The sequence below is a fragment of the Pleurodeles waltl genome, chromosome 12, assembly GCF_031143425.1.
Source record: "Pleurodeles waltl isolate 20211129_DDA chromosome 12, aPleWal1.hap1.20221129, whole genome shotgun sequence".
NCBI lineage: Eukaryota > Metazoa > Chordata > Amphibia > Caudata > Salamandridae > Pleurodeles > Pleurodeles waltl.
Window position 1 is genome coordinate 112,731,532 of NC_090451.1, and position 26,515 is coordinate 112,758,046.

The following is a 26,515-nucleotide window of genomic DNA, read 5'->3' on the forward strand; positions in this document are numbered from 1 at the left end:
AGTCGTAATCACAAAGGGCCAGATGTTCCAAACTTTCTTTTTCCTTTAAGGAAAACGGGCTGCATTACAAAAAAAAAAAACTGCTTTATTTAAAAGCAGTCACAGACATGGTGGTCTGCTGTCTCCAGCAGGCCACCATCCCTGTGAGTGCCGCCACTCGCAAGGGGGTCGCATATTGTGACCCACCCCATTAATATTAATGAGGTGGGCCTTTGCTACCCCCTTGCGAGTCGCAGATGGTGTCATGGACACCATCCTACATTCTGGATCGCGACTCGCAATTTGCGAGTCGCAATCCAGATTTTTACTGCATCTGGCCCAAGTGCTTACCACCTTCTGCTTCTCTATGCACCAGGCGTTGTACGTATGCATACTGGATATTTGTTTGTACTGTCATGTCTGTGTTAAATAGAGAACACTAATCACCTGATATAGCCTGCTCTATATGTTCCCACCAGCATCATAATTGCTTATGTACCGTCTTACTGTTAATATTTACAGCATTTCTTGTGCCTTCTTGTTGCAATAGTTGCAATAAATAGCTAAAAAAAACAAATACAAATAATCTTGGAAAAACGATTGATCTGAGTAGCAAACACGATGATATCATGAAATACAGGTACCTGGTACTTTTCACCTTTTATCCTAGTGAAATCAGTCATATGACAGAACTGATGCCAGAATCGAATCATTGGAAAAATTACTGGTATTAAAGCCTCCTTCAAACCTCATAGGCCGCGGAGGTGTTAAAATGACTTCCTAAAGCGCATTCAGGTTGAATATTTTTAATGACTAATATCAGCTGCTATAACTCAGTGTCATAGCTATCCAGCCTGCAGCGGGTTCAGGAGCCGCAGGGTTGTGAGGAACCCCCTCACTGGTAACAGTTTATTTAATTAAATTCTATCATGTTTTTACGAGTCCCTTTTTAGGGCTTCGTCTGTGTTTGCTTTCCCTGCTAAAGTGTTGTTGTGTGGAGCAGCGGAGAAAGAGAAACTGAGAGACATGGTGAAAGGCTAAAAGCTGGAGACTGCAGTTGCGTGTCCGTCTCTGATGGTGGAGGAGAGAGAAAAATATACAGCAGACATGGGGAGTGCAGAAAGAGAAGAGAGAGGTGGGCTACTGAGATGAAAGAAAGGGGGAAATAAGAAAAGAGGAGAAGAGTACAAGTGTGAAATAGAGAACAGAGAAGAAAGGGGGTAAACAAAAAGGAAAACATTGGCGGTAGCAGGGAAAGGAGCCATGAGAAGTCGATAAGATGGAAGCGAGAGAAAGGAGATATCAAGAATCTTCATGGCCAAGGGGATCATGAACGGGGGTAAGATAAGGATGTGAAAGAGAAGAAAAAAAGATGGCAGTAAGACCAAAAGAGAAAGGACAAGATATAAATGGAAGAATGGAATGCAGGGCATAGATGCGGCTATACATTGGCTCCCAAACTGTGTGCGGCGCCCCTGGCTAGTTTTGACTGCGCACCGGGGAGCACTGGTGCACCAATTGGGAACCACTGCTCTAAGCCTTACAATATAGGGTGCTGACCATGTCCGCGCGTCTACGCCCCAATTTAGCCCTTATCAAAATGTTGGTCACAGCTAGCCCCCAACAAAGAAAGGCCATCCTTTGCATGGCTTCGGACAACTTAGTGGCAGCTATTTCAGAAACTGCCCTAAACACCCTAAAAGGAAACGTCCCTATATCAGAGAGTCAGTTCCGTACGCTGAAGAAGAGACGTAACCTTATCAAAAAGCTTAGTAATAGAAGGGCTTCCCTCGTTTCTAAGAAAAAACATGTGAAACAGTTGGGCGGCTTTATAAGAGTGCTTCTAGGCAGAGCGAGTCTTTAATTACAAACCTCTTAGCTGGGAACTAATGGATTACGCCCAAAAGATGTACTTGGTACAGCGTCATCAGCTGGAACAGTTGGGCCCTTCTACGAAAGACGCTTGGGATATACAAAAAAATGAAACACTGCACCTAGATGCGGAAATTGAATTTTTTTTAAATTGTACTGATTTAAAACCTTACGACAAAGCCGATCTTTACTCCAAAGTCCTTCAAACCTTTCTACATTATTACAAGCAGTGGCAGTCAGAAACAAACGCACTGTCTGTATATACCCCCAACTCTGATATGTCATCACCAGCCCCCACCGTGCCTCAGGCTCAACAGCTCCAAATCCGGTGGCCACATCACCCCCGCCCCCAGACGTCTCTGTTGAAGAAAGTTTACAAACTATAAGTCCGAGGTACAGAGGTGCGGTGCAAATGTTACTAAGTAAAATAGCTGCTTCTAAAGATCTAACCTAGTGGAACGGTCGGGGTGAATTCCTCTATAAAGGACAGCCGATTGTTGGGTCTCAAATGTACGACCTCGTCAAAAGATTCATACACCCCAGAACCCTATCGCTTCAGAAAGGGCCTAGAGGCTGGGACGGGTTTCTACAGGCTGCTGCAGAACTCAACGTTTCTTTGACGATCATTGGTAATGCTGAACACAGACGGCTGTTTGAAAGTTTGAAAGGTCCTACTTACAGCCCTCCAAGTACTCCAATGCCTTTTGTTTCTGAATCCGGCCTAGAGTGCCCGCAGCCCCGCTTATCTCCCAGTTGTCCCCCTCATGGAGCACATCACCTCTGTCTTTGGAGCCTAAAAATACATTGTCCAAAAGGAACACATGGTTACACGTTTGATACTTCTACTTTTTTAACCTATGCACATGTTTTACACTGCCTTTGTATAGTTTTACACCTATTAATGTATTTATTGGTTTCTTTCAGCATTTACTTTCTTTAGTATGTTTGGTTCCTATATGCTTGTCCAAAAAGTATATGTAATAAACACTTTTTAATCGTTTCACCACTCTTCCGTCATCTTCTTTAGTGTATGGTCCCCGTCGTAATAATAAAATGTATAGTTTGATTTCGAGTTTAAATTCTTTTATTGTAGACAATTATAGTTGCATGTATATAAGCATGGCACGGCCTTACACATTTGACGCACATCGTAATCTGTTTTAACAACAGTGGCTGTGGACCCCGCATTTTCTTTTACATACTTCACAGCCATACAGTAGTTATTTACTAGATCGCACTCATATAGATCTAGAAAATGTCTAAATGTCATACCCTCAGACATTTTACTAATAACATATATACAGTGTTCCCCGCAGGTAACTGATAAAGAACCCTGCACCCACATCTTGTTATACTCAACCCTACCAGCAGCTTTTTTTATATACTTAAAAATAGGGTTTTGTATAGATGGTATGCTAGGGGAACACCGCGGAAATGTCAAACACTGTAACCTTGTCAATATTCAAAAACATTCCCACCCAGTGTTTTCCACCCTTGTAATGCGGGTCTGTGTTAAAGACTAGCGATCATGGTCTTTCTACACCAACTTCCTGGGGTAGACTGTAGCTCAGAAAAACATCTAAAAAGAATTTCCTGGCATATTTATGCCTCCTCAAGAACTCACCTATCTGCACAGTGTCAATTGTACAATATTTGAAAGATAGTCAAACATGATTTGGTGGGCGTGGTTGACCTGTATGACGCTGTCGAACACCGCAAATACAATCATGTTCACATTGGTAGCCAAGGGTTGACTAAAACATATTTCAGCTTTTAGATTTCTGTTTTTTATCAGATTATATTGATCACTGTCTTCCATGTCTGGTGTCAAATCGAACGTGAACAGCATGTAGCCATCCCCATATCCTTCTCTTGATACGACGGCTCCGAGTCCTTAAGATGGTTTCCTTTTATCGACACCAGTCCAAGATATTACCTGATAAAATTCAAGGTTCCAAAACTTGGTGTGTACGGTTTCGCCGGAATCACTGACCCCTTGTGTACCAACGCCACGTAGTTGATGTCATAGTGTTTGAAATTGAAAGGGGTTGAGGTATACTGACCGATAAAAGCTGTATTGTCCACAAACCCTATAATAATAAGTTTCGGTAGCTGTCCAAGAAATACATTTTGCTGCTGTGTTAATCTGGTACCTGTTGGAATGCAATATATCTTCAGGGCTACTCTTTCCACTGCATACTTGCCGTTCGATACTTGTAAGGCCTCGGCGTTAGCCAGTCTGACGCTTGGTGACACTTTCACTCTCTTTACAAATAAAGTGGCGGAGGGTATTACTAGTTTATATTGTTCCACATTCCCACTGATGTGACAGAACGAGTCCTTGTGGGTTAGTTTGATCTTAAGATTGATACCATTGACAAGTAGGTTATCTTGGTAAAAAAGGTCCGAGTGTATGCGACCTAGGCAGTCGCACTGCCTACTGCTGGCGGTAAAGCTCGCTCTTTTTACAAAACCTTGATTGTGGCCGTCCAAAGCAGTAGCTTCAAAATGACCGTAAGTATCTTTGTAGAAGAGGCCCACTGAACGCTGTGTGTCCAAGGCATCACTGCTGTCATTAAGAATACTCTCAATATATGCCCTATATGCATACATGTTATCATTTTGCATGATAATGTGATCACCGAGGCTAATGTCCACCTGATTAAACATGGTTGCTTTGGGGTAAGCGATCGTTGCCACTCTAGCGTTGTTCGCTATATTGGAGCCATCAGCTTTTACAATTTTACAGATGAGGTGCAACAGTGTATCGTTGAGGTCCAAACACATATCCTGGACCCTGACACATAAAACTCTATTGGCGCCAAAGGTGTTAAAGCGACTAGTGGCGATACCTCCATGAAAAAACTGTTTTTGATGCTATTCTGCGTCAGTTTTAGATACAACAGGTCTAACTCTGATTTAGCGCATTCACCCGATGCGCATTGTTTACAGGTTGATCGGCTTTCTAAAAAATATTTACGTTAGCGACCCTTCTCTTCTTCTTCTTCGAAGCTCTCTTCCAACTTACGGATCTTTGCTTGTGAGCGCTTTTTGAAGACAGCCGTCATTTTTAATAGGGGGCCAGCGGAACCCTGAACTTTGAAACACCATGCTTCCATTTAACAGATGTAGGAGACTTGTACACCAGCCCCGCTCCTTCTTGAGGTTGCTTATTCATACGTTCAACAACCGCAGATGTCACAGAACCCACCACGTCCTGCGTGATGTTCGTAGCAGCCACTTTAAAGTGTGGTTTTGCAATTAGCCTTCTTCTCAAGAAAGGCATAGCTCTTTTAAACAAACTACTGAAGAATCCCCCCCAACCTGGCCCTGTACATAGCTGGGGAACCTTGATACTATGGCGGCGGGGCTCCATATCCAGTCTGGTTTCTGTAATAATCCCTATACATAGAGGGGTCGCCGTATGTTTTCATAATCACCATGATGACTTGTTAATAGTCGCTCTCCCATCGAGGTCTTAAGTAAAGATTAACAATAACTTTCCCTTATTTAAGGGACACCGGCTCAGCTTGGTCGTCGCAGATCATGATCGTAACGGTGTCAAAATGTTTTTTACAAATTGATATGTAGTCTGGTTTGTTGTATTGTATGTTAACCATTGTGTTATTTTCACCCTTTACCTGGACCCATCACAGCAACGGTGAATAACTATCCCCTATCCTCTGCAACTCTACCATATTGCTATATACATTGAGTGTATAGAAGTCACCGTTAATATTGGGACACGACTGGTTCAGTTCTACATGACTTCTGATATGCTGCACTGTTCCTAAAACCCTTTTTAATTTACTGGAACAGTTATACTCCGAATAACGATTTGGAGCTTCAAGAAACACCTTCTGTCTAACGTTATCCTACACTAAATGGATATTCACACACGACTCAATGTTGGCTAGAGTTTTGTTGATGGCTCAGATCATCGATGCCACCGATGGGTAATATCCATATGGAAACCCGGTATGGATGGTCATAGCGTCCTGAGCACGCTTTATATTAAATATGGTGTCGTACATTGAAATCTTATTCCATGTTCTGGGGTATTGGATTTCTGTTAGGGCTTCCTCTCAATCCCCCTTCAGGTCTACAGGTTTAGCCAATTTCATTGTTTAATTAGAAATTCTGTTGTCAGGGAACATATCCTTTGAGGCATTGGAGTGATAGAAAATGGCGCTGTATCCATCTTCGCGTCTACAACGATTCCCCCATCGTACTCACACAACCTGCACGTAACTGCCTGGTATCCAACTGTTACATTTCTCAGGCCACCCCCGCCATTTGACAAAAACCTGACGGTTATCTCCGCTACTTTTCCTTTTCGGAATCTTTTCAACCCTGTTCAACCTGTGCGAATCATTAGGTACCTTCTGTAGCTCCTCCTTGTAAAAGCCACCCGAAACCTTTTCCCCATCATAGACCTTTAGCCTGTAAATATATACATCCTCTTTAGGCTCCACACTTTCCACTATGACTACCTCATCTGTAAAAGTCTGTTGGTAGCCCTTCCTAAAGACCCCCTTCAGTTTTGAAACCCTAACATGGTCACCTTCTTTTAAAACAGGATTCTTTACACCTGCACCGATCTGTCTCTCATACACAGTTCGCCACACCGTTACGAATTATCAGCTGTTACATCTATGGAGACCGTTTTGATGGTTCTGTGGTAAGTGGCGCTATAAACATCTATAAATGTCTTTAGAACATCCACATACCGGTAGGTGTTATAAGCCGTGAAATATCTCCACATCTTAAACTTTAGGGTACTGTTAAAACGCTCTATGACAGATGCTTTTACCTCCGTGTGCATTACAAAATATTTAACATTATGCTGTTTTAACAATTTCTGAGATGCTTTTAAAAAAAAGTATTTTCCTGCGTCTTTGTAGTATTTGAAGGGTTCGCCCTTTCTTGCAGATCGCTTTAAAGGCTTCAGTTACACCGGAAACCACTTTTATCGCTTAGCGCTTCTGTGTAAGCGTACTTGGACAATACATTTATAACCGTTTATATGTATCAAACACTGTTATTATGCTTTGCTAAATCTTGAAGACTGATTATGTCTGCCTGCCATTGATAATCTACTTGCTCATTAATGATGGTAGGTCTTCTCTTAAAACGTTTCCTGGTGGGTTTATGGAGTGAATACTCCTCTTCCCCAGACAACCACGTCTTCACAAGCCCGTGACTGGCTGTGTTTTTATTCGGAGGGTGAGTAATTCATATTTTAGAGGTGTTGTCCGGAAAGGAGGTTAAAAGCAGTCAGTCTAGCGTGGATGTAATATTTTGCAATGTATATCCCTAAAACAAGGAATACTTAAATGGAGAATGTTTGCAAAGTTGGTATTCCTCCGCAGAGTGGTACATAAACAGGACCCGTAAGTACTGCTGACGCGAAACTGCGTGAAGATATTTTGTGTAGTTGCTTCGGGATGGGGCGACCTTCAAACGGTGCAGAGCAGAGGTCATGTCAAAGTCGGACCTATTACAGCATCACCTGATGGAAAGGTGTGGGCTGAGTGGGAATTCTGTGTCAGGACCAGAGGCTCCAATTATGCTTCTCAATCTTTACTACTCAGAAAAAGCAGCAGCCAATAAAAAACAGTAAACACTTAATTAGGCTTTGAACCTTGCCTCCCATAACCACCAGTAGCAGACCAACATAGTCTATAAACTGGTGAGGCACCATCTGACTTCCTCTTTCTTTGCTGCTCTGCAGTCAATTAAGTGCCTCCCCGCTTTTTACATTTTTTATTAGACATACAATGTGCGTTTAAATTACGATACCGTAGTGTTTTAGATTCGCTGTAAATTGCACGCTCGTTCTTGTTCCCCCTCACACCAGGGTGCGTGTTGCGCCTGTAATTTTTCTTTTCATGCAGGCAATTTGTAGTGTTACCGCCGCTTCTTTGACTTTTTTCATGTTTGTCAAGACGTGCTTTACCGATCCCGTCACTGTTTCTGTTTATGTGGCTTAAGTTATTGGCCTGATTGCCGCCGCCTCGCTGCTAATTTAACACCTGTCAGAGGCGCTTGTGTGACATATCGCGACCGGTGGGTCAGGCAAAGTTTTGCCTCTCTTCCAGGTCGCGTCTATTGCGCACCAGAAGACGTGGGGTGTTTAGCCCAATTGGGCCATACGCGCATGTGCACACCCTACGAGAGGGGGAAGTGACGTCTTTTCAACTTCCTTTTCTCATACGATGATGGATGCCAGCCTCTGGCTGTATTAATGGGGGCAGTGAGCATTTAAGCCCAAAATTGCCTTACGTTTGTTCCCAAAACTATTGATCCTGATCCGGGGATAGTTGTATTGTGGCAATCTATTTCTGGTGCCGCTGACAATTGTTCTCAGACGCCCTTGACCAGTGTTGGCTAGAGCTGTAATAAATGAAGATTTTGTTATTTGAGCAATTGAGGTCACTTCACTTTGTGAAGTTAAAACAGTGATAGGATCATGTATGATGAAGAGTATTATGAACAGGGCTTGGAGATGTATGGTCCATATGAGGACGAAGATTATTATTTTGAACCCTGTTTTGAACATGTTACTGACTCTTCAATGCAAAAATCCTTGGATAAAGTGACTCTGCCCTACACCCCTTGTCTAAAAGGATTGACGACTTGGCTGAGCCTTCGTCTTCTCTTCCTTCTGGAAATACCTCATCTCCTTCTGTCCTTCTACTGAACAACTTTGGCCTCACACGAGCAAGTTGGCCAATATTTCCCTACCTTCTCCCTCTGAGCATACTTATGCTAACGCTTCAGATCCTCCTACCCCTATAGCTTTGCCTACTGCGGCTTCTGATTCTTCCTTTTCACATGAGTCCTTACAAACTAAAAAGCGCAATAAGAAGCTTAAACTTTCCTCTTCCTTTCTCCTTTTACTTTTGAACCTTCTGATATTATTCACCCCAGGTCTTCGGATTGAGCTCCAGCCCCTGCTGTGGCAGAATATATGCAGTTGCATATTCAGAAAGGGTTTGAAAAGGAGGTTAGGTCCAGATCACGATCTGAGTGCCCTCGCCCGAAGCAGGTCTTCTAGCGGAGGGACAGCTTTTTGGGGACAAATTTGTGTAAGACATTGCAAAATTTGTCAACACCTTCACGTCCTTAGACAAATCTCAGCATTCCCTTAAAAGAATGTTTATCACCCTGTCAACTTCAGTGGTGGCTCTCTCACATGGAGGCCTTGAAAGGCAGAGCCATTTTTGGAGAATCACCCAAGATGGTGATAGAGTCAGATGCCAGTCGCTGGGAATGGGGAGCGAGATGCGGTCCTTTTTTGACAGGGGGTCGTTGGTCCTTAGAGGAACCTCGACTCCCCATCAATTATCTGGAATTCTTAGCTGGTTCATTTGCCATCAGGCCACTCTCCCCTCTCAGGAGCAATTGTTGTATTCTCCTGAAAATGGACAATGTTGCTGTAGTCAGATACATCAACCGCTTGGGGGGATGAAGTCTCGCCTCTTGGAGAATATTGCCAGGGAGTTTTGCCATCTTTGTCTGGATCAAAAGATCATGGTCATAGCAAAATTTCTCCCAGGCAAAGACAACCTGGTGGTATATTGGAACTCCTGGTTTTTTAAGGATTCCAGCGATTGGAAATTTCTTCCTTCTGTGTTTCAGAAGGTCATGGTGTTGATGGGTCAGTGTCAGGTGGACCTGTTTGCATCTCGTCTCAATTATGAGATTCCAACATTTTTCAGCTGGAGACCGGATCCGTAGGCTCTTGCAACGGACGCTTTTCTTCAGGATTGGTCAACTCAGATTAATTATGCATTTCCCCCGTTTGCCATGATCCCACAGGTTGCGACGCTCTTGCTTTGTCAAGCAGCGTCTGCAATTCTCATCATCCCATTATGGAGGAGTCAAACATGGTTCCCATCCCTGCTGGAACTCTTGATTGCTCTCCCTCTGCAGCTCCCGATTTTTTCTCAACTCCTTCTGTATCCAGTAAGATCCCTGCATCCTCTTCTACTATCGGGACAACTGCCTCTTATGGCCTGGAATGTATCGGGAGACATTCTCAAGTGCAAGGCCTTTCGACTTCAGCTTCCTCATTTATACGCCAAGCTTGGGCTCCATCCACCCACAAAAGATACTCTTTGGCATGGAAAAAGTGGGTGGGTTGGTGCCTTTGAAGGGAAGTGAATCCCATGGGATCCGAGGTCAAAGACATTATAAATTTTCTGTCTGAGTGTGCTGAAACAGGACTGTGTTACAGGTCAGTAAATAACTTTAGATCAGCCATTTCGGCTGAACACTCATGGATAAATAGTAAACCTGTTGGTCAACATCCATTGGTATGTAAATTGCTTAAAGGTATTAGGGTGGCAAATCCACCTAAACCACGTTATTTGCAAATGTGGGATGTGAATGTTGAGTTAACATTTTTGAAAAATTGGCCTGATAATCATTTGTTATCTATGAAACAATTATCGGCAAAATTGACCATGTTGCTTTGTTTAATATCTTGTTGCAGGGTTTCTGATGTGAAAGCCTTAGTTTTAGCAGGAAGACTGTTTTCTCCTTCTGCAATTTCGTTTCTTATTTCTAAACGTACAAAATGCATGTCTACTTCTGTGGATTATCTGGCTTTTCCGCATAATACAAATCTTTGTGTGGTCAAGTGTTTAAAAGTTTATGAAGAGCACACTGCGAGTTACAGAGTGGATCCGTTTGGACCTCTTCTCATCTCCATTCAAAAACCTTTCGGACCGCTGTCAGCGGCTACTTTCGCCCGCTGGGTTCGTTGGGTGATGTCAGAAGCAGGCATTGATATGTCTTTATTTGAGGCTCATTCCACCAAAGGAGCTATGGCATCAATGGCTTTTCTTTTGGGTTCTAGGTTAGAAGATATTCTGAAAGCTGCCGACTGGTCCAGTGACCCAAGTTTAAAATGTTTTATCATAAACCAGTAGTGCATGTTTCTAATTTGGTGGTGGATCAGCCTTGAACCAGAATAATCAGAGCCTCCGGTCCTGACATAGAATACAACATTTTCTAGCTTTGCGTTAAGAATTTTAGATTCAATTAAGGACACGGAGATGAGGATTATCCCACCCAGTAAATAAATTGAATTAAAATGTTATTTACACAATTTGTTTTGTAATGAAAGTATTTTTCCCACCCTTGAAATGACTAGTTGTAATATACTTGTCTCATAATGTTTTTTTCTTTTTAGAACCTGATTCCAAACAAGGGTGAAGTTTTGGTGGAACATCCTTTTTTCGTTTTGGCAAGGATGAATCCTTGGTTGATGTTTCTGGACTCAGGCACTGAATGATATAGCTCGTAGACAAAGAAAGAGGAAGTCAGATGATGCCTCACCTGTTTATAGACTATGTTGGTCTGTTATTGGTGGTTATGGGAGGCGGGGTTCAAAGCCTCATTAAGTGTTTACTGTTTTTTTATTGGCCGCTATTCTTTTTAGTAGTAAAGATTGAGAAGCATAAACCTTGCCTCCGTGCCCTTAATAGAATCTAAAATTCTTAACGGAAAGCTAGAAAATGTTGTAATCTCCAGTTTCTACAAAATGTTACATTGCGGTGAGCCATCTTCAACTGACCCTAAGTTTTGCCGCTTTAAAAAACTGCATTCTGTAAATTGTGTCTTCTGTCTTTTAAAAGTATATGAATGTGCTGAAAACATGTCAATTCGAAAGACGCATATGGATAAAAAAACACTAAGGCTGACTCAAGGTGTGCTAAGGCGCCACTTAACCACTGTACAATTTGTAATTCCGTAGTACACATTGACAAGAACTGCTTTCCAGTTGTGTGCAATAATATGACAACAAAAATAAATATAGAAATCATGTACTTCAGAGACTGGGATTCTTCTATAAACAGTCTCCCACCTCTCAGTACATGAAGCATTGCTGGCTCAGTGGCAGAATTCTCCCCTGCCATGCGCGGGGTCCGATTTCAATTCCTGGCCAATGCACATCTGTATTTGTACATTTATTTTTATTATATAAATTCTGAACTATTTTCAAAGATTACAAATGAGCCTAAACACACATTTGTGCAAACAGAGCCCGCTGCATCAATTGTTCATGCGTGAACTAGAACAGTTCACTGGGTCCTTCATTGGAAGCAGCTGCAGGGTCTCCTGCCCGCCCCTGGTGTTTCACGTGGAAATGTTCACCCATCATGCCACGTCTTTAACTCTTTGTATACAATCGGCTTTAATACACTGTCCTCCGGGCTTTAAATGCACCGGTGCTCGCAGGTACTGAGTACAGGCATGTTTTTCTCCTCCTGAGTACCGGTACTCATAGTGGCAGCCGAGCCAACCTTTAGAGATTAGGCATGCACTTGCATCAACCACGCCGGATCCAATTGCTTCACAATACACAGATAATCCAAATGTTTATTCTGTAGTTGGAACAGCCTTTATTGCCATCGAGAAAGAAAGAAAGAAAGCTTAGAGGGTCTGTGCGCCTGCTGCAGGTATTTGCAGTTAGCCATCTGGTGATAGTTCTGAGAGGGCAGCTCTCCTTTGTCAGAATTTGATAACATTTTTATCATGAAGGTTGTTTGTAGTAAACTGTAAGCCCGTTTACAGCGCTGCGAAGCTGCAGGAAGCTGTTTTGTACCTCAGTGGTTGTCAGATACTCTGCATGGTGTGGTTTGCTGTAACTGAGAAAAATGTGTTTCTAAGAAGAGAAGGAATTCTATAAAATACAAATGAAAATTGGCAATGTCTTTCTCTCCAATCACAGGGCGTGGACCGCCACTCTCGCGGGGTGTGTTGTTCCACCCCGGTTGTCCTCTAGAACAATACATGTGGTTTTACTGTGTTTACTAAAACACATGAAGATGCTTTATTTAAAAACAGTGTGATCCAGGTCTTCAAGGACATTAATGGGAACACTTGCATATGCTGTGTAGGACTCTGGATTACCTCTACTTCTGTCAGTAATGAACCAGAAAGGGGTGTGGAGATATATCTTAGAATGAAAGAAACAAATATCAATCATGCAGCATCAGAAAATACAAACAAAATAATAAAAACCTCTAAAGTGCAACAGTCAAGATACAATGTAAGCACATGAATAAGCGGCCTCCTCTCATAAAGCAGTGGCACAGAGCAGGTGGGTGTAGAGAGAGACTGATGTGCCATAAACCATGCGACTCAGTACTTCATTCATTTTGTTGTGCTATAAAGTGTTTATTTGCATGGGTGGCTCCTCTGCTAAGGTTTAGGAGCGTCACCCCACTGCTTTTAGCAGAAGAAAAATAAAATCATTAATAAGGAGTTTTATTATCATTTTATTTTTCAATCAGCTGAGCCAAGTTAGGGCAGGGTGGGGCTGGAGGGAGGAGTGGTTCATGCACCAAACGTGTGCACGTGTGTTTGCCTGGCCATGTTGGGGGGGCCAAACACACATGAGCACTTTGCATTTCTCCTCCCGGCTGTATTGCCCAGCCAGGAGGAGAACGTGCACAGGCCTTTGCCCCCTCTGTGAGTGCTGAAGCAGGCCTCTCACACCAATCACAACGCTGCTGTCATGCTGGTGACAGCTCCTTCGTCATTGGCTGAGGGGAGTCTGGGAGCCTGTGTGTTTCCGGGACGAGGAGGATGGAGGAGACAAATTCGCTTCTGGAGGAAACAGCTACTTTTTTTTATCCCACCACCCCTCCACCCCGTTCAGTTGCAGCCACCACTGTTTACATGATGCCCTTTCAGGACCTGTGGTTTCCTTGCAAATTTATGAGAAGATTATGTTGGAAACTGCACTATGTAATTTAAATACCACCTGTTTCTAATGCACAGCAATACAATTCTGATGTGAATAGATGCCAACTTAGTAAACACAAACAAGGCACCACCCCTAGCCACCGCCTACTACTCAACTTAGTGAGTACCAGCACTTCTTTTTCCCTTTTAAAGCACTGACTGTCCTGACTGACTGCCAGAGTCTGGGTGCACTGTTCACAGATCCCTTTAAAGTTTGATAGAGTCTGAGGTTAGAAGCAAAGCTCCCCATGTGCGGATTGCATAAACACTGCTCTTACAATGCAATCTGAAAGCCACACCGAGAGAAAGGCCTTAATGAAGTGAGGCGATGTGCAGGCCCGTTTACCAAGATGTGTTCCTGTTTTGTGATGGGCCTGAGATGTGAGCCCTCACACCAATAAAGGTAATTTATACAACAAACAGTATAATAAGAGTTTAATAAGTGATTATTACAACTTCTTAAATCACTGCCAGCACATTATTAATGATAGAATGGAAGGCTGGGTTACAATCGGATAGGATTAAAATGCATGCTTTTTTGTCACATGAAAAGTTTTCTGTGAGCACAAACCCTCTGAGCTTTTCTTACAATGGTTAGAACGTGTGATCTCTGCGCTTAACAAGGATACCTGCAGTACTTAATTTGTGAAACAAATATCCCCAGAGCCCGAATCTGTGCTCAGAAGCTGCAGCTGTTGCAATGAAACATTGGCACGCAGAATACCGAAGCTGACAGTTTAAAAACCGCCTCTCATACCTCTTTAATCCAGTCCCAGAGACTCCCATCCCCTTTATCTCACTCCTGCAAGTTCTTGCTTTCTCCTTTTATGGCAGGTTTGCCCTCTTTTGGTTCCTTTGTTTAGTTTTCCTTTCTTGTACTTGGTGAATAAATGATGTGGGAAAAATAAGTGCTGGTCCCCAAAGATAAGTGCCAAAGCCCCACAACAGCAACCACTGTCTCAAATTAAGCGCTGCCTGCAGTAAATGGTTTATAATATGTATGATTCTGCACTCCCTTTATATAAACCTGTCTCTAATGTCTTTATAGTCAGAGACTTGTGACACATGCAGTAGTCTATTGTAAAGCATTGACGTAGCTGCTCAACTCTAATAACTTATTGTCACAATGCCTGCTGCACATCCTGCAGCTGAGGGGAGAGACAGGTCAGACCGTGCAGCATCATTAAAGCAGCTGTTTAGGGAGCAAACATAGTTGCTTTTTTCTTCTACTGTTTTTCTAGCTGTTCAGGGACAAGCAGAAAGGAGATATGCATTGCAGCATGTTTATTTTTTGTACTCTGAGGATAATCATAGAAAAGTTAGAATCTTTCTTGATGTTTCTACTCATTCTGAGTTATTGTGCCTTTTTCTTTCGAAGATATTACTTATATTTAACTAATTATAATATATTTTGTGCAATAAATATCTCACAGCTTTGTTTATGTGTTTAATTTTACACTAAATATTCTATTTTAATTCTTTATGTTTAAAATATTCTCTCTCCGATATGAACGAGCTATGCACCAACGATTCAAGTGTTTGTGGGAAAGGTGATGGTGTGACAATATACTATAAGAAATAAAGTACCCCCTGCTCTACATGATAAGGATATTCCAAGTCACCTCGGCGTTCCACAACCTTATAAAGGAACTCCGCCTTCAGCCTTGCTTCTCTATATGGTAATTGAGCTCCTCAGTGACTTGCAATATCATAATAATATATTGCTCGGGGACTTTATCCCATATATCTTGTTGAGCTGTCAAACATGGATTACAAGCCTGCGACATGCTGGTTGCAGGTAACGCAATTAATAAAGCAAGTTAATCTTTTAAGCTATTTTATTATTCACCCATATGACTACTGATTACAGATGTATCTCTATGATTATTGCAATAACTAATAGAGATCAATTAACATTATTGTGGACCACATGCCTTAGCCCGTTAAGCTATCTTAAAACAGAGTCTGTTTGGATCAATAAAGTAAGCCAGTACAACTTACAATGTTACTTTGTCTTGATGTCAAGTTCTTTAGAGACATACTGTGTAAAAACCCATGAACATGTATTTGTAATTTGCTGGGTAAATTGTCATTAACTTTGCTCCTCGTGGCCTCGCCTATCATGAGTGCAGTGTTTGCTCACTGGGCTATAGGACATAAACTGCACCTCACTGATGTGGTCCAACCTGAAGGAAACTGGTATGTATATTGTAAGGAAATGCCTCCTTGGCATGGTTACCCCCTAACATTTTGCCTTTGCTGATGCTAAGTTGTGATTTGAAAGTGTGCTGGGACCCTGCTAACCAGGCCCCAGCACCAGTGTTCTTTCCCTTAACTGTACCTTTGTCTCCACAATTGGCACAACCCTGGCACTCAGGTAAGTTCCTTGTAACTGGTACCCCTGGTACCAAGGGCCCTGATGCCAGGGAAGGTCTCTAAGGGCTGCAGCATGTCTTATGCTAGGGCAGCAGCATGTCTTATGCCACCCTGGGGACCCCTCACTCAGCACATGCACACTGCCACACAGCTTGTGTGTGCTGGTGGGGAGAAAATGACTAAGTCGACATGGCACTCCCCTCAGAGTGCCATGCCAACCTCACACTGCCTGTGGCATAGGTAAGTCACCCCTCTAGCAAGCCTTACAGCCCTAAGGCAGGGTGCACTATACCACAGGTGAGGGCATATGTGCATGAGCACTATGCCACTACAGTGTCTAAGCAAAACCTTAGACATTGTAAGTGCAGGGTAGCCATAAGAGTATATGGTCTGGGAGTTTGTCAAACACGAACTCCACAGTTCCATAATGGCTACACTGAAAACTGGGAAGTTTGGTATCAAACTTCTCAGCACAATAAATGCACACTGATGCCAGTGTGCAATTTATTGTAACATACACCCAGAGGGCATCTTAGAGATGCCCCCTGAATTCATACCCGACTTCTAGTGTAGGCTGACCAGTTTCTGCCAGCCTGCCACACACCAGACATGTTGCTGGCCACATGGGGAGAGTGCCTTTGTCACTCTATGGCCAGGAACAAAGCATGTCCTGGGTGGGGGTGCTTCTCACCTCCCCCTGCAGGAACTGTAAAACCTGGCGGTGAGCCTCAAAGGCTCACCCCTTTTGTTACAGCGCCCCAGGGCATCCCAGCTAGTGGAGATGCCCGCCCCTCTGGCCACTGCCCCCACGTTTGGCGGCAAGGCTGGAGGAGATAATGAGAAAAACAAGGAGGAGTCACCCACCAGTCAGGACAGCCCCTAAGGTGGCTGAGGTGACCCCTATCTTGAGTTTGTAGGATTCACCCAATAGGATTAGGGATGTGCCACCCTCCCCAAAGGGAGAAGTCACAAAGAGGGTGTAGCCACCCTCAAGGACAGTAGCCATTGGCTACTGCCCTCTCAGACCTAAACACAACCCTAAATTCAGTATTTAGGGGCTCCCCATATCCCAGGAAATCATATTCCTGCAAATTGAAGAAAGAAGAAGGACTGCTGACCTACAAGCCTGCAGGGAAGGAGGAAGACGACAACTGATTTGGCCCCAGCCCTTCCGGCCTGTCTTCAGCTTCGAAAACCTGCTCCAGCTACGCATCCGACAGGTACCAGCGACCTCTGAAGCCTCAGAGGACTGCCCTGGACTACAGGACCAAGAAACTCCTGTGAACAGCTGCCCTGTTCAATACCAGCTACTTCTTTGCAACAAAGAAGCAACTTACAAAGACTTCACGTTTCCCGCCGGAAGCGTGAGACTCTACACTCTGCACCCGACGCCCCTGGCTTGACTTGCAGAAAACCAACACCTCAGGGAGGACTCCTTGGTGACTGCAAGCCCGTGAGTAACCAGAGATGACCTCCCTGAGCCTCCACAGCGACGCCTGCAGAGAGAATCCAGAGGCTCCCCCTGACCGCGACTGCCTGTAACAAGGGACCTGACACCTGGAACCAACACTGCACCAGCAGCCCCCAGGACCTGAAGGAACCGAACTTTGATGCAGCAGTGACCCCCAGGTGACCCTCTGCCTAGCCCAGGTGGAGGCTGTCCCCAAAAGCACCCCCTATGCCTGCACCGCTAGAGTGACCTCCAGGTCTCTCCTTTGAAACCTATACAAAACCCGACACCTGCTTTGCACACTGCACCCGGCCGCCCCTGTGCCGCTGAGGGTGTGTTTTGTGTGCCTACTTGTGTCCCCCCCAGTGCTCTACAAAACCCCCCTGGTCTGCCCCCGAGGACGCAGGTACTTACCTGCTGGCAGACTGGAACCGGAGCTCCCCTGTTCTCTATAGGTGCCTATGTGTTTTGGGCACCTCTTTGACCTCTGCACCTGACCGGCCCTGAGCTGCCGGTGTGGTAACTTTGGGGTTGCCTTGAACTCCCAACAGTGGGCTGCCTATGCCCCAGAACTGAGACTTGTAAGTGTTTTACTTACCTCCTAATCTAACCTTTACTTACCTCCCCCAGGAACTGTTGATTTTTGCAGTGTCCACTTTGAAAGTAGCTTATTGCCATTTTTACACAGACTGTACATGATATAGTTTTTATTCAAAGTTCCTGAAGTATCTAAGTGAAGTACCTTACATTTAGAGTATTAACTGTAAATCTTGAACCTGTGGCTCTTAATATAAACTATATAAAAACGTATTGGCCTGGAGTAAGTCTTTGAGTGTGTGTTCCTCATTTATTGCCTATGTGTGTACAACAAATGCTTAACACTACCCTCTGATAAGCCTACTGCTCGACCACACTACCACAAAATAGAGCATTAGGATCATGTACTTTGCCACTATCTTACCTCTAAGGGGAACCCTTGGACTCGGTGCACACTATTTCTTACATTGAAACAGTATATAAAGAGCCAACTTCCTACATATATCCAGACACAATTCCTATGCTTGCTGTTTCAAAGTGCAATAGGAGCACCTCACTAATAAGTTGTTGTGTGATCGCGTTCATAGCAGATGTGGGCTGCTGATTTGACATGGACTGTTCTTATTTTATCAGAACCAAGGCTATTTGCATTGTGTTGGTCAGTGGTTGGAGTGGTGCAGTGAGAAAAAACAGATGTGTTGGATTGCAGCCCAGAGTACCAGTGGCTGAGATTAATTCACACATTGAACACTTCACTTTTTGATTTTTCTCAACGAAACACACCAAGTGTGATGGGTATGCCCAGACTAAAGCTGCACCTCACCGATAGGGTACAACAGGGCTGCACCCAGTCTGGGGTTGTTATTGAACATTTCAGAAGGTCAAGACTTAGTCCTTTGGTCTGGACTATTCATAATGGAGCTGGACCAAAGCTGGTTTACAAATGGCTGGTTCTAGCTTTGGAGGGACACCATGAGTGAGAAAATGAAACTGGAGAGACTCGAGGCAATTACTAGAGGCTGACATCAATTCAACCATTCGAGTCATCATTTTGTATTCTTCTTTGTTATTATCTGACATTATTGTTGCCTCTGAGTGTTAGCAGTGTTGGCTAAGGTGCTGTGTCCTATCCTTGGATCTAGGCAATAGCTTGCAATAGTAATGGTACTGGCCATTTAACCAGTCAGCTATTAGTGTATGGAGATGATTAGGGCTCAGCACACCTGGAAAAACTACTACAGAGCTTCATTCGTTAATGCTCGTGGCGAGAGGGACATCGGGTTCCGGGAGGAGCGCACTGCGTTGCCCGGACGGGCGTACATCCCTGCAAGACATACCTCCCCTCCATTGCTAATGGAGAGGGGGCCCCGTGGTTTGGATTGCTCTGGGCTCCCTCCTGCTGCCTCGGGGCCGTGCGGAGCCGGGAGAGATAACAGCTGGAAGACACCTGACTGGGCTTTGAGCCTCAGACTGCGACGCCGGACAACAGCCTAAGGAGGTGAGCTATACCTAGTGGATATCGGCTGGGGTGGTCAGCTGTGCTGAGCCGGGGCTGATGACCCCCTTTCCCACAGGATGGGCAAACAGTGGAAGAAAAAGGACACAATGGGTGACGCCGGTGCGCAGTGGGGCTGCCCCACGTCCCCCCTACCAAGGCAACACGAACGGGGCTTGAGAACTAGTCTGAAGGAACCTCGCTGGGAGACATAATGCAGGCAATTACGTTCTCCAGGGAAAGCCTTGAAACAAAGATTGACTCGCTGGCGGTAGACTTGGGGCTGCGCCGAGAGGATCAATGTCGCCTTGCGGAGCGGGTGACGACGACGGAGCGAACTCCGGAAGCCCTTAACCCTGGGCTGACAGTATCCGAGGAATGGATAACTAAATTGGAAAAGAAAACAGAGATCTTAATGGCCCGCGCTGAAGATGCTGAAAAACAGATCCAGAAGGAACAATATGGAATAATAGGTATTCCCGAACAAATCGAGCACCACAACCTACCTGAATACCTGGAGTGATGGATCTCGGAGAGCGTTGCACCGGAGGGTCTCTCACGCTTCATTGCCCTTGAGAGGGCGCCTAGGATACTCACGCGCCCCCCCCTCCGGGAGCCATGCCACGACCGGTGATAGCCCGCCTACTGCATTACAGAGATCGGGACCATATCCTCGCACAGGCCAGAAAGGCTGGAGAAATAAGGATAGAAAACACTTTGATCGTATCTTCCCCAATTTCTCACAAGAGGTGCAGAGACAGAGAACAATGTACTTAGAAATCAAGAAACACCTACGGCAATTAAACATACTATACGCTATGCTATTCCCTTCCACACTGAGAATGGCAGATGGTCGGGGAGCACAATTCTTTCAGACACCTCAGGAGGCGAGAGACTGGCTGGAGGAACGGGGAGGCCCAGCGGTGACGGGGACACCCCAAGACACCAGACCCCGCAGCAGATGCCGGGGCACGAAGGGATCTAGGTGGAAGAGCGCGGCGCCCACATCAGAGGAGGCACATGCAGAAAGGCAACGAGCCGCAGTGGCCTCCTTCAGTCAGAGAAACAGCAGCCCATGCTCGGCGGGCACGACAAGGGAGACGGAGGGTCGGACTCAGAGGTGGAGTGTGCAAGTTCGGTGACTACGAGCCTGGAACTGCTGGTGGTGACGCCAGGGACGTTGGAGAGCATCATCTGATGGGCTGCCCCAGTATCGGAACTTTTACCAGACTCAAGGCATCTAGGATACGCAAGTTATGAGGCCCACAGCAAGATATGAAAGTTAACCCCGGGCCGTGAGCTCTGCACCTTATCTGGCTTGAGCGTCTCTTTTTGCCCGCTCACCTAGAATTAACTTAAGTTTGTAAAAGTTTAGATGGGGGATCGTTCAGTCTCCTGTCCTGGGGAAGGGGTGTTGAGGGAGTTCTGGTTGTTTAAAGAGGGAACTGTTAAATGGCTTTCCTGTAAAAGATCTGTGTCCGGAGGGTGTTACGGTCTGGGTCATCGGATGGCAGCTGTGCGGAGAGGAGCGGCTGGTGGATATTCCTAATGGGTGATCCGCAGGGGTACAAAGTGATTTCTTGGAATATAAGGGGAATGCACAATATGACTAAACGGTACAAGGTATATTCCCAACTGTGTAGAAGAGGGGTACATGTAGCAATGTTGCAGGATACTCACCTGACGGCGGCAGAGGGCGCAGCACTACAGAGGAGATGGAGGGGCCAATTATTTTACACAACTTACTCAGCATACGCAAGAGGTGCCTTGATATGGGTTAAGGCGGGAGTCCCATTCCAGGTTACTATTACACTGACAGACCCCAGTGGGCACTTTGTCGTGGCCTCCGGCCGCTTGGGAGGACGAGATATAACGCTGATAAATGTGTATACTCCTAACATAGAGCAAGGTGCGTTCCTCTGTCAACTATCAAATACTTTAGCACCTCACATGCTACACACGGTATATTTGGGGTAGATTTCAACTGCAAGCACAACCCTGGTATAGATAAGTCCCACCCACCACTGCGGGACTCCACTGTGAACGCGCTAGCTAAAAATGTCTCAGAGTGGCAGACAGAGTGGCAATGGCTAGATACTTGGAGAACTCTTTATCCAATGGCCAGAGAATATTCTCAATATTCTGCAGCCCATGACCTGCATGTGCGGCTCAATACCTTTCTTTGTACCCCGGAGGTGCATGTGCGGTCGCGGCGGCGGAGTACTTGGGGAAAACTATTTCTGATCACAATCCGATCCTGTTGCACTTATCATGGACACAAGTCATTACACGAATACCCACTTGGCGACTCAAACTGGGTTCACTAGAGGGCCCTGCATTCCGAAAACAGATTCAGGAGCACATCACTCACTACTTTGAAGACACCGAACCCACTGCCCCTTCACCACACACACTATGGGAAGCATTCAAAGTGGTAGGTAGTGCACGGCCGCTGCATAGCAACTTCCACGGGGATCAGAGGGTCCTTATTGCGGGACATTGTTGTAGGAGAGAGGGAAGTTAGGTCGCTGGAGAAACTGTCTCCGGACCACCTGGAGCTGCAGGGAGAGGAGCGGAAGGCCAGGGACAGAGTTGCCGATCACACTGAGACACTAAGGTGCTTCGACTATGAACAATATGTGGCGAGGTCTCATTCCGAAAGAGATAAATCAGGGGCGCTATTGGCATGGTTGGCCAATCCCGCTAAACGAGGAACTCCCATCTTGGAGATCACTACCCCTTCGGGGAATAAGCTTTACCACCAAACCGATATAAACTCTTACTTTTGCAAATATTATGCCACCCTCCACACCAGCTCATCCTGCGGGACGAGGTCTGAGCTACAAGATCTCCTGTTGGAACTGCCGCCCCATACGCTAACTGATGAAGTGCTCAGCACTCTGGGAGGGAACATCGAGTTGTCAGAGATTGGGTCTGCCATTGCAGGGCTGGCTTGTGGGAAAAGCCCAGGCACGGATGGCCTACCCATCGAGCTCTATGCCACTTATGCACGGGTGCTTGACTCCAAGCTAATGCAATTGTATAATAAGGCACGCATAGCGGGACACCTCCCGGGCTCGAAGAGAGAGGCTCTAATAGTGCCGCTGCTCAAACCGGGCAAACCAGCTGATGATAGCAGGGCTTGCAAGCCCCTCTCTATGCTTAACTCGGACTATAAAATACTGAGCCGAGTGCTAGCGATGAGATTGCTGCCCTATATGACAAAGTTAGTACACCCAGCTCAGGCGGGATTCATTCCTACTAGGAGCACTGCCCAGAATATACGTCGGCTGCTTTACCTTAAGGATACTGTGGCCTCTTCGGAACCTGGGTCTGAAGTCCTTCCAATAGACATAGAGAAGGCATTTGACAGCTTTGAGTGGAATTAACTGTATGCGGTCCTCACACATATGGGTTTTGGGGAGAGTTTTATCAAATGGACAATGCTGCTCTATACAGCCCCCAAAGCAAGGGTTAGGACGGGAGCAGGCGTCTCAGAGCAATACTCGGTTGGCAGTAGCACCAGACAGGGTTGCCCCCTGTCACCACTGCTGTTTACCTTGGCAATGGAACCCTTGGCAGCCCAGGCTAGGGCTGCCACCTGGTATCGGGGTTTGACCCGAGGCGACCGGCACCATGCGATTGCACTATACGCAGACGATGTACTCCTATTCTTACGGGACACTGGCCCGGAGAGGGAGGGGGCACAGCCCTTGGTGGCGATGTTCGGTCAGCTGCCGGGATTGGGGGTCAGTTGGAAAAATCATTCTTGTTTCCATTGATGGCGGGATGTGAACCGCCGACGGAGCTGGGTGGAGTGACATGGGAGCCCTGTTGCATTTCGTATCTAGGTGTGCAAGTGTACCACTCTCATTCAGATATTCTGGACGTTAACATCGGAAGGGCAGTCAGGACTCTGAGGTCAAGCTTCGGATTCTGGGGCTCGCTTCCGCTCTCAGTAGCTGGACGGGTTGAGCTTCTCAAAATGGTGGCGCTGCCCCGGCTGTTGTACTATTTTGTGGCGCTGCTGCTTTGGGTGCCGCACGCACTGTTCAGAGAACTGGATACGGCGATCACCGCGTCCATATGGGGAGGGGGTAGACGCAGGGTTGCGCTGACTACCTTGAAGAGACCTCGGATGGAGGGGGGGGGGGCTGGCGGTAACTGACTTTGACGCCTATTACCTTGCCGCACAGCTGCAATGGCTGGTGCGCTGGATGGCGGATGGTGGCACTGGGGAGAAAAATGAGGGCCTGGCAGTTCCCCCCCATAACTTTATTGGCGGGAATCTTCTTTAACATTTATTATAGCTAAGAGAGAGCTGACGAGGAATTGGTAAAGCCCGGGAGGCCCCAACCTCCGGGACTAGAGAAGGGAACTCAAGAAATAGGCTGATAGTGAAGGATCGGCACTGCATAACGAACTGAAAAAGGGAAGGGAATTCCCAGAGTTGAAGGAGGCCTGGGAACAGATAACTATAGCGCTGCAAAGGGAACAGCTAGCCTCTAGCCGGAGGGTAGTCGCACAGATCGACACATCTAATGGCTGACATCCACACAGCTCCAGAATTGCAGTCAGAACAAACAGAGCGGAACCCTGAGACACAAGACTAGGATACCTTACACGGCTCGTGCGACCTCAGACGCGTGGACACCACATATCACACCTACAAGAGGCAAGTTTGAAGGTGGCAGTAGTTACACATAAGTCAAGTTTCACGTCTCTTAAATTAGAAGGGCACAGTGATCATGATTAGCCATATTAAGATCTCTACCCCATACTACATGTACATATCTACTAACACTGTGGGGAGGGGAGAGGTTGTTTCAGAATAAACACCAACGGAAGGGATAGCAATATTGACTGTATGCACAATAGCAAGCGGGAATTGATGTGGAATTGTGGCATAACTGGCTGTTGTACTTCATGCTATGTAACATAGACCTGCTGGTGCTAACCTTCCCATTTCTGTATGCATGACTAAGACTTATTTTATTCAGCATTTTTTTTCAATAAATTCTGTTTACAAAACAAAAGCTTCATTCATTTAAAGCTTCGTTTTGTTCCAGAGACAGGAAAAAGAAAGATAGTTTCCTGCGAGAGCCAGAACGACGAGAACCGTTGAGAAATGTAAATTCAGCGGGCATACACTCTCGTTTGTTCTACCAAAAAGATGGACTCATCACTTCTTGACAATCTTATGGGCTTGCGGCAACGCTTAGTGCCCATCTCTAACTGTTTATCATTCCTGAGCCACCTGCACATCTGAGAAAATCGATCCTGCACCATATATGCCCAAGAAATAGATACCATGGATAACCTTGGATTTGCTCAAATGACACGTCAGCATCATCCATGGTGCTGGACACAGGCTTGGATTTTAATTTCTTCAGGTTCTGGACTTTCACACCTCCAATTAACTGTCTGTCTCCTGGTTGCATCAAACCCACCAAAACGTCACCATCCTCAATATATTTAGCAGTGACTTGAAGTGCCTTGTGGAAAGTTCCTATTACAGCAGCATGATCTCACATCATTTCCACCATTTCACGTTATGCTTACTTCATGAAATGTCTGAACCTATGCCATCAGGCCACTGTGTGTAATGTCCAGCCTGTTCGGTTAATAACTCTATCACTAGAGCAAGGGAACAAACTAAAAGAACAGAATGTAAGTGACTGCTGTTTGCTGCTCTTGAGTTTTTTTACACTATTGTATAGAGTGAGATGTATACTTGTATCCAAAAGCAAGCTAGGATGCATCATGCACTTATATATTGCTACAAATGCAGCTTTTTATTGCCCATAATTTTCCATACTTCCTAATTTTCGCATTATTTGTGTTAAAGACATGTAAACGAGCTTCACACACCCCTAGAATTGAATCCACTGGCTAAGAAACTAGTCGGAATGCGGACCCCAACCTGTCCAAGGTTGGTGCTGCCATCTATGCTCTGGCACTTCTGTGCAGTCTGTACACCTTCTGATGCCTTGGTCTCATAAAAACCAACTAACTATACACTAGTCTAGATTGGTAAACAATAAACCTTGCACGGATAAACTTCTCCTGGAATGTAGAGGAGCCCCGGTGCTTAAGGAAATCAAACCTCCCCTTGACCTCACCACTTGCTAGATTTACGGTTAGAAGGCAGGAGTGTCCTCCATCAGTCCCTTTCCGACTTGTCCTGTATAATCAGTCTTCCTCGCCCAAGGACTAGTCAAGGGACCACCAACAAGCTGCCTTCACTCCAAGCTCATCACTGCGGCCATTTGTAATGATTGTGTGAAGACTGCATGATATCTCTGAGATAACAGAGGCGGGCTTCGGCCTAAGCTCTCAGCATCTGACATTCAGTAGAGCCCACCTGGGAGAGTTTGAGCCACCTTCATAAAATTCAATGAAGTCCAACTACCCCTGGAATTGAAACCTGCAATGACAAAGCCACCAAACGGTGCCAACCCTGTGTCACTGGCAAAGAACCTAGTTTAACAATAAGTCAGTGAAATCCAAAACGCTCCCCAGCACCCACTGAAAAACACTTTGACATTCCCCTTGTGAAGAACTACAGAGCTGAAGTTGAAGAGTAGGCGATCTAGATAGCATTTGTGGTGTAGCTTAGATAACCACTGCAAGGCTGAGTGCGCTGTCGCGTCATTTCACACTTTTGTGCCCTACATGTAACATGACCAGGCAACGTGCTGTACATGGTCTCTGTGGCGCAATCGGTTACATGGTTCGGCTGTTAACCAAAAGGTTGGTGGTTTGAGCCCACCCAGGGATCTCTGATTCCCCAGTTTCAGATACAAATGTATTCCAAGACTCCCCTGCTTACAGTAAGATTTCATGTGATCACATCTAATGCAAAGGAAGAAGTCTCATTCTTTTGACGCAGGGTCACAGCTCCGGTTTGCATCATGAATCTTATGGTGACACCACCCAGTAAATTCAGCTAGCCTGTAACTGTATGTTTCTCTGCTGCTGTTTCTTCGAGCTGCATGTGGTGTGCACTTCACCTGCCGCACCAGGGCGGGGGCGTTTAGGAG

The 26,515-nt window shown here is 45.5% G+C and overlaps 1 protein-coding gene across 1 annotated transcript; it reads right to left on the reverse strand.

Moving 5' to 3' along the window:
- Window positions 1–3,783: 3,783 nt before the first annotated feature.
- Window positions 3,784–4,638, reverse strand: LOC138267081 (uncharacterized protein F54H12.2-like). Its single transcript, XM_069215929.1, has one exon. The coding sequence runs from the start codon at window positions 4,636–4,638 to the stop codon at window positions 3,784–3,786; it is 855 nt and encodes a 284-aa protein (XP_069072030.1).
- Window positions 4,639–26,515: the final 21,877 nt, after the last annotated feature.

Excerpts from the sequence above, each read along its gene's own strand:
- LOC138267081 (XM_069215929.1), bottom strand. The coding sequence starts at position 4,638 with ATGTGTTTGGACCTCAACGATACACTGTTGCACCTCATCTGTAAAATT.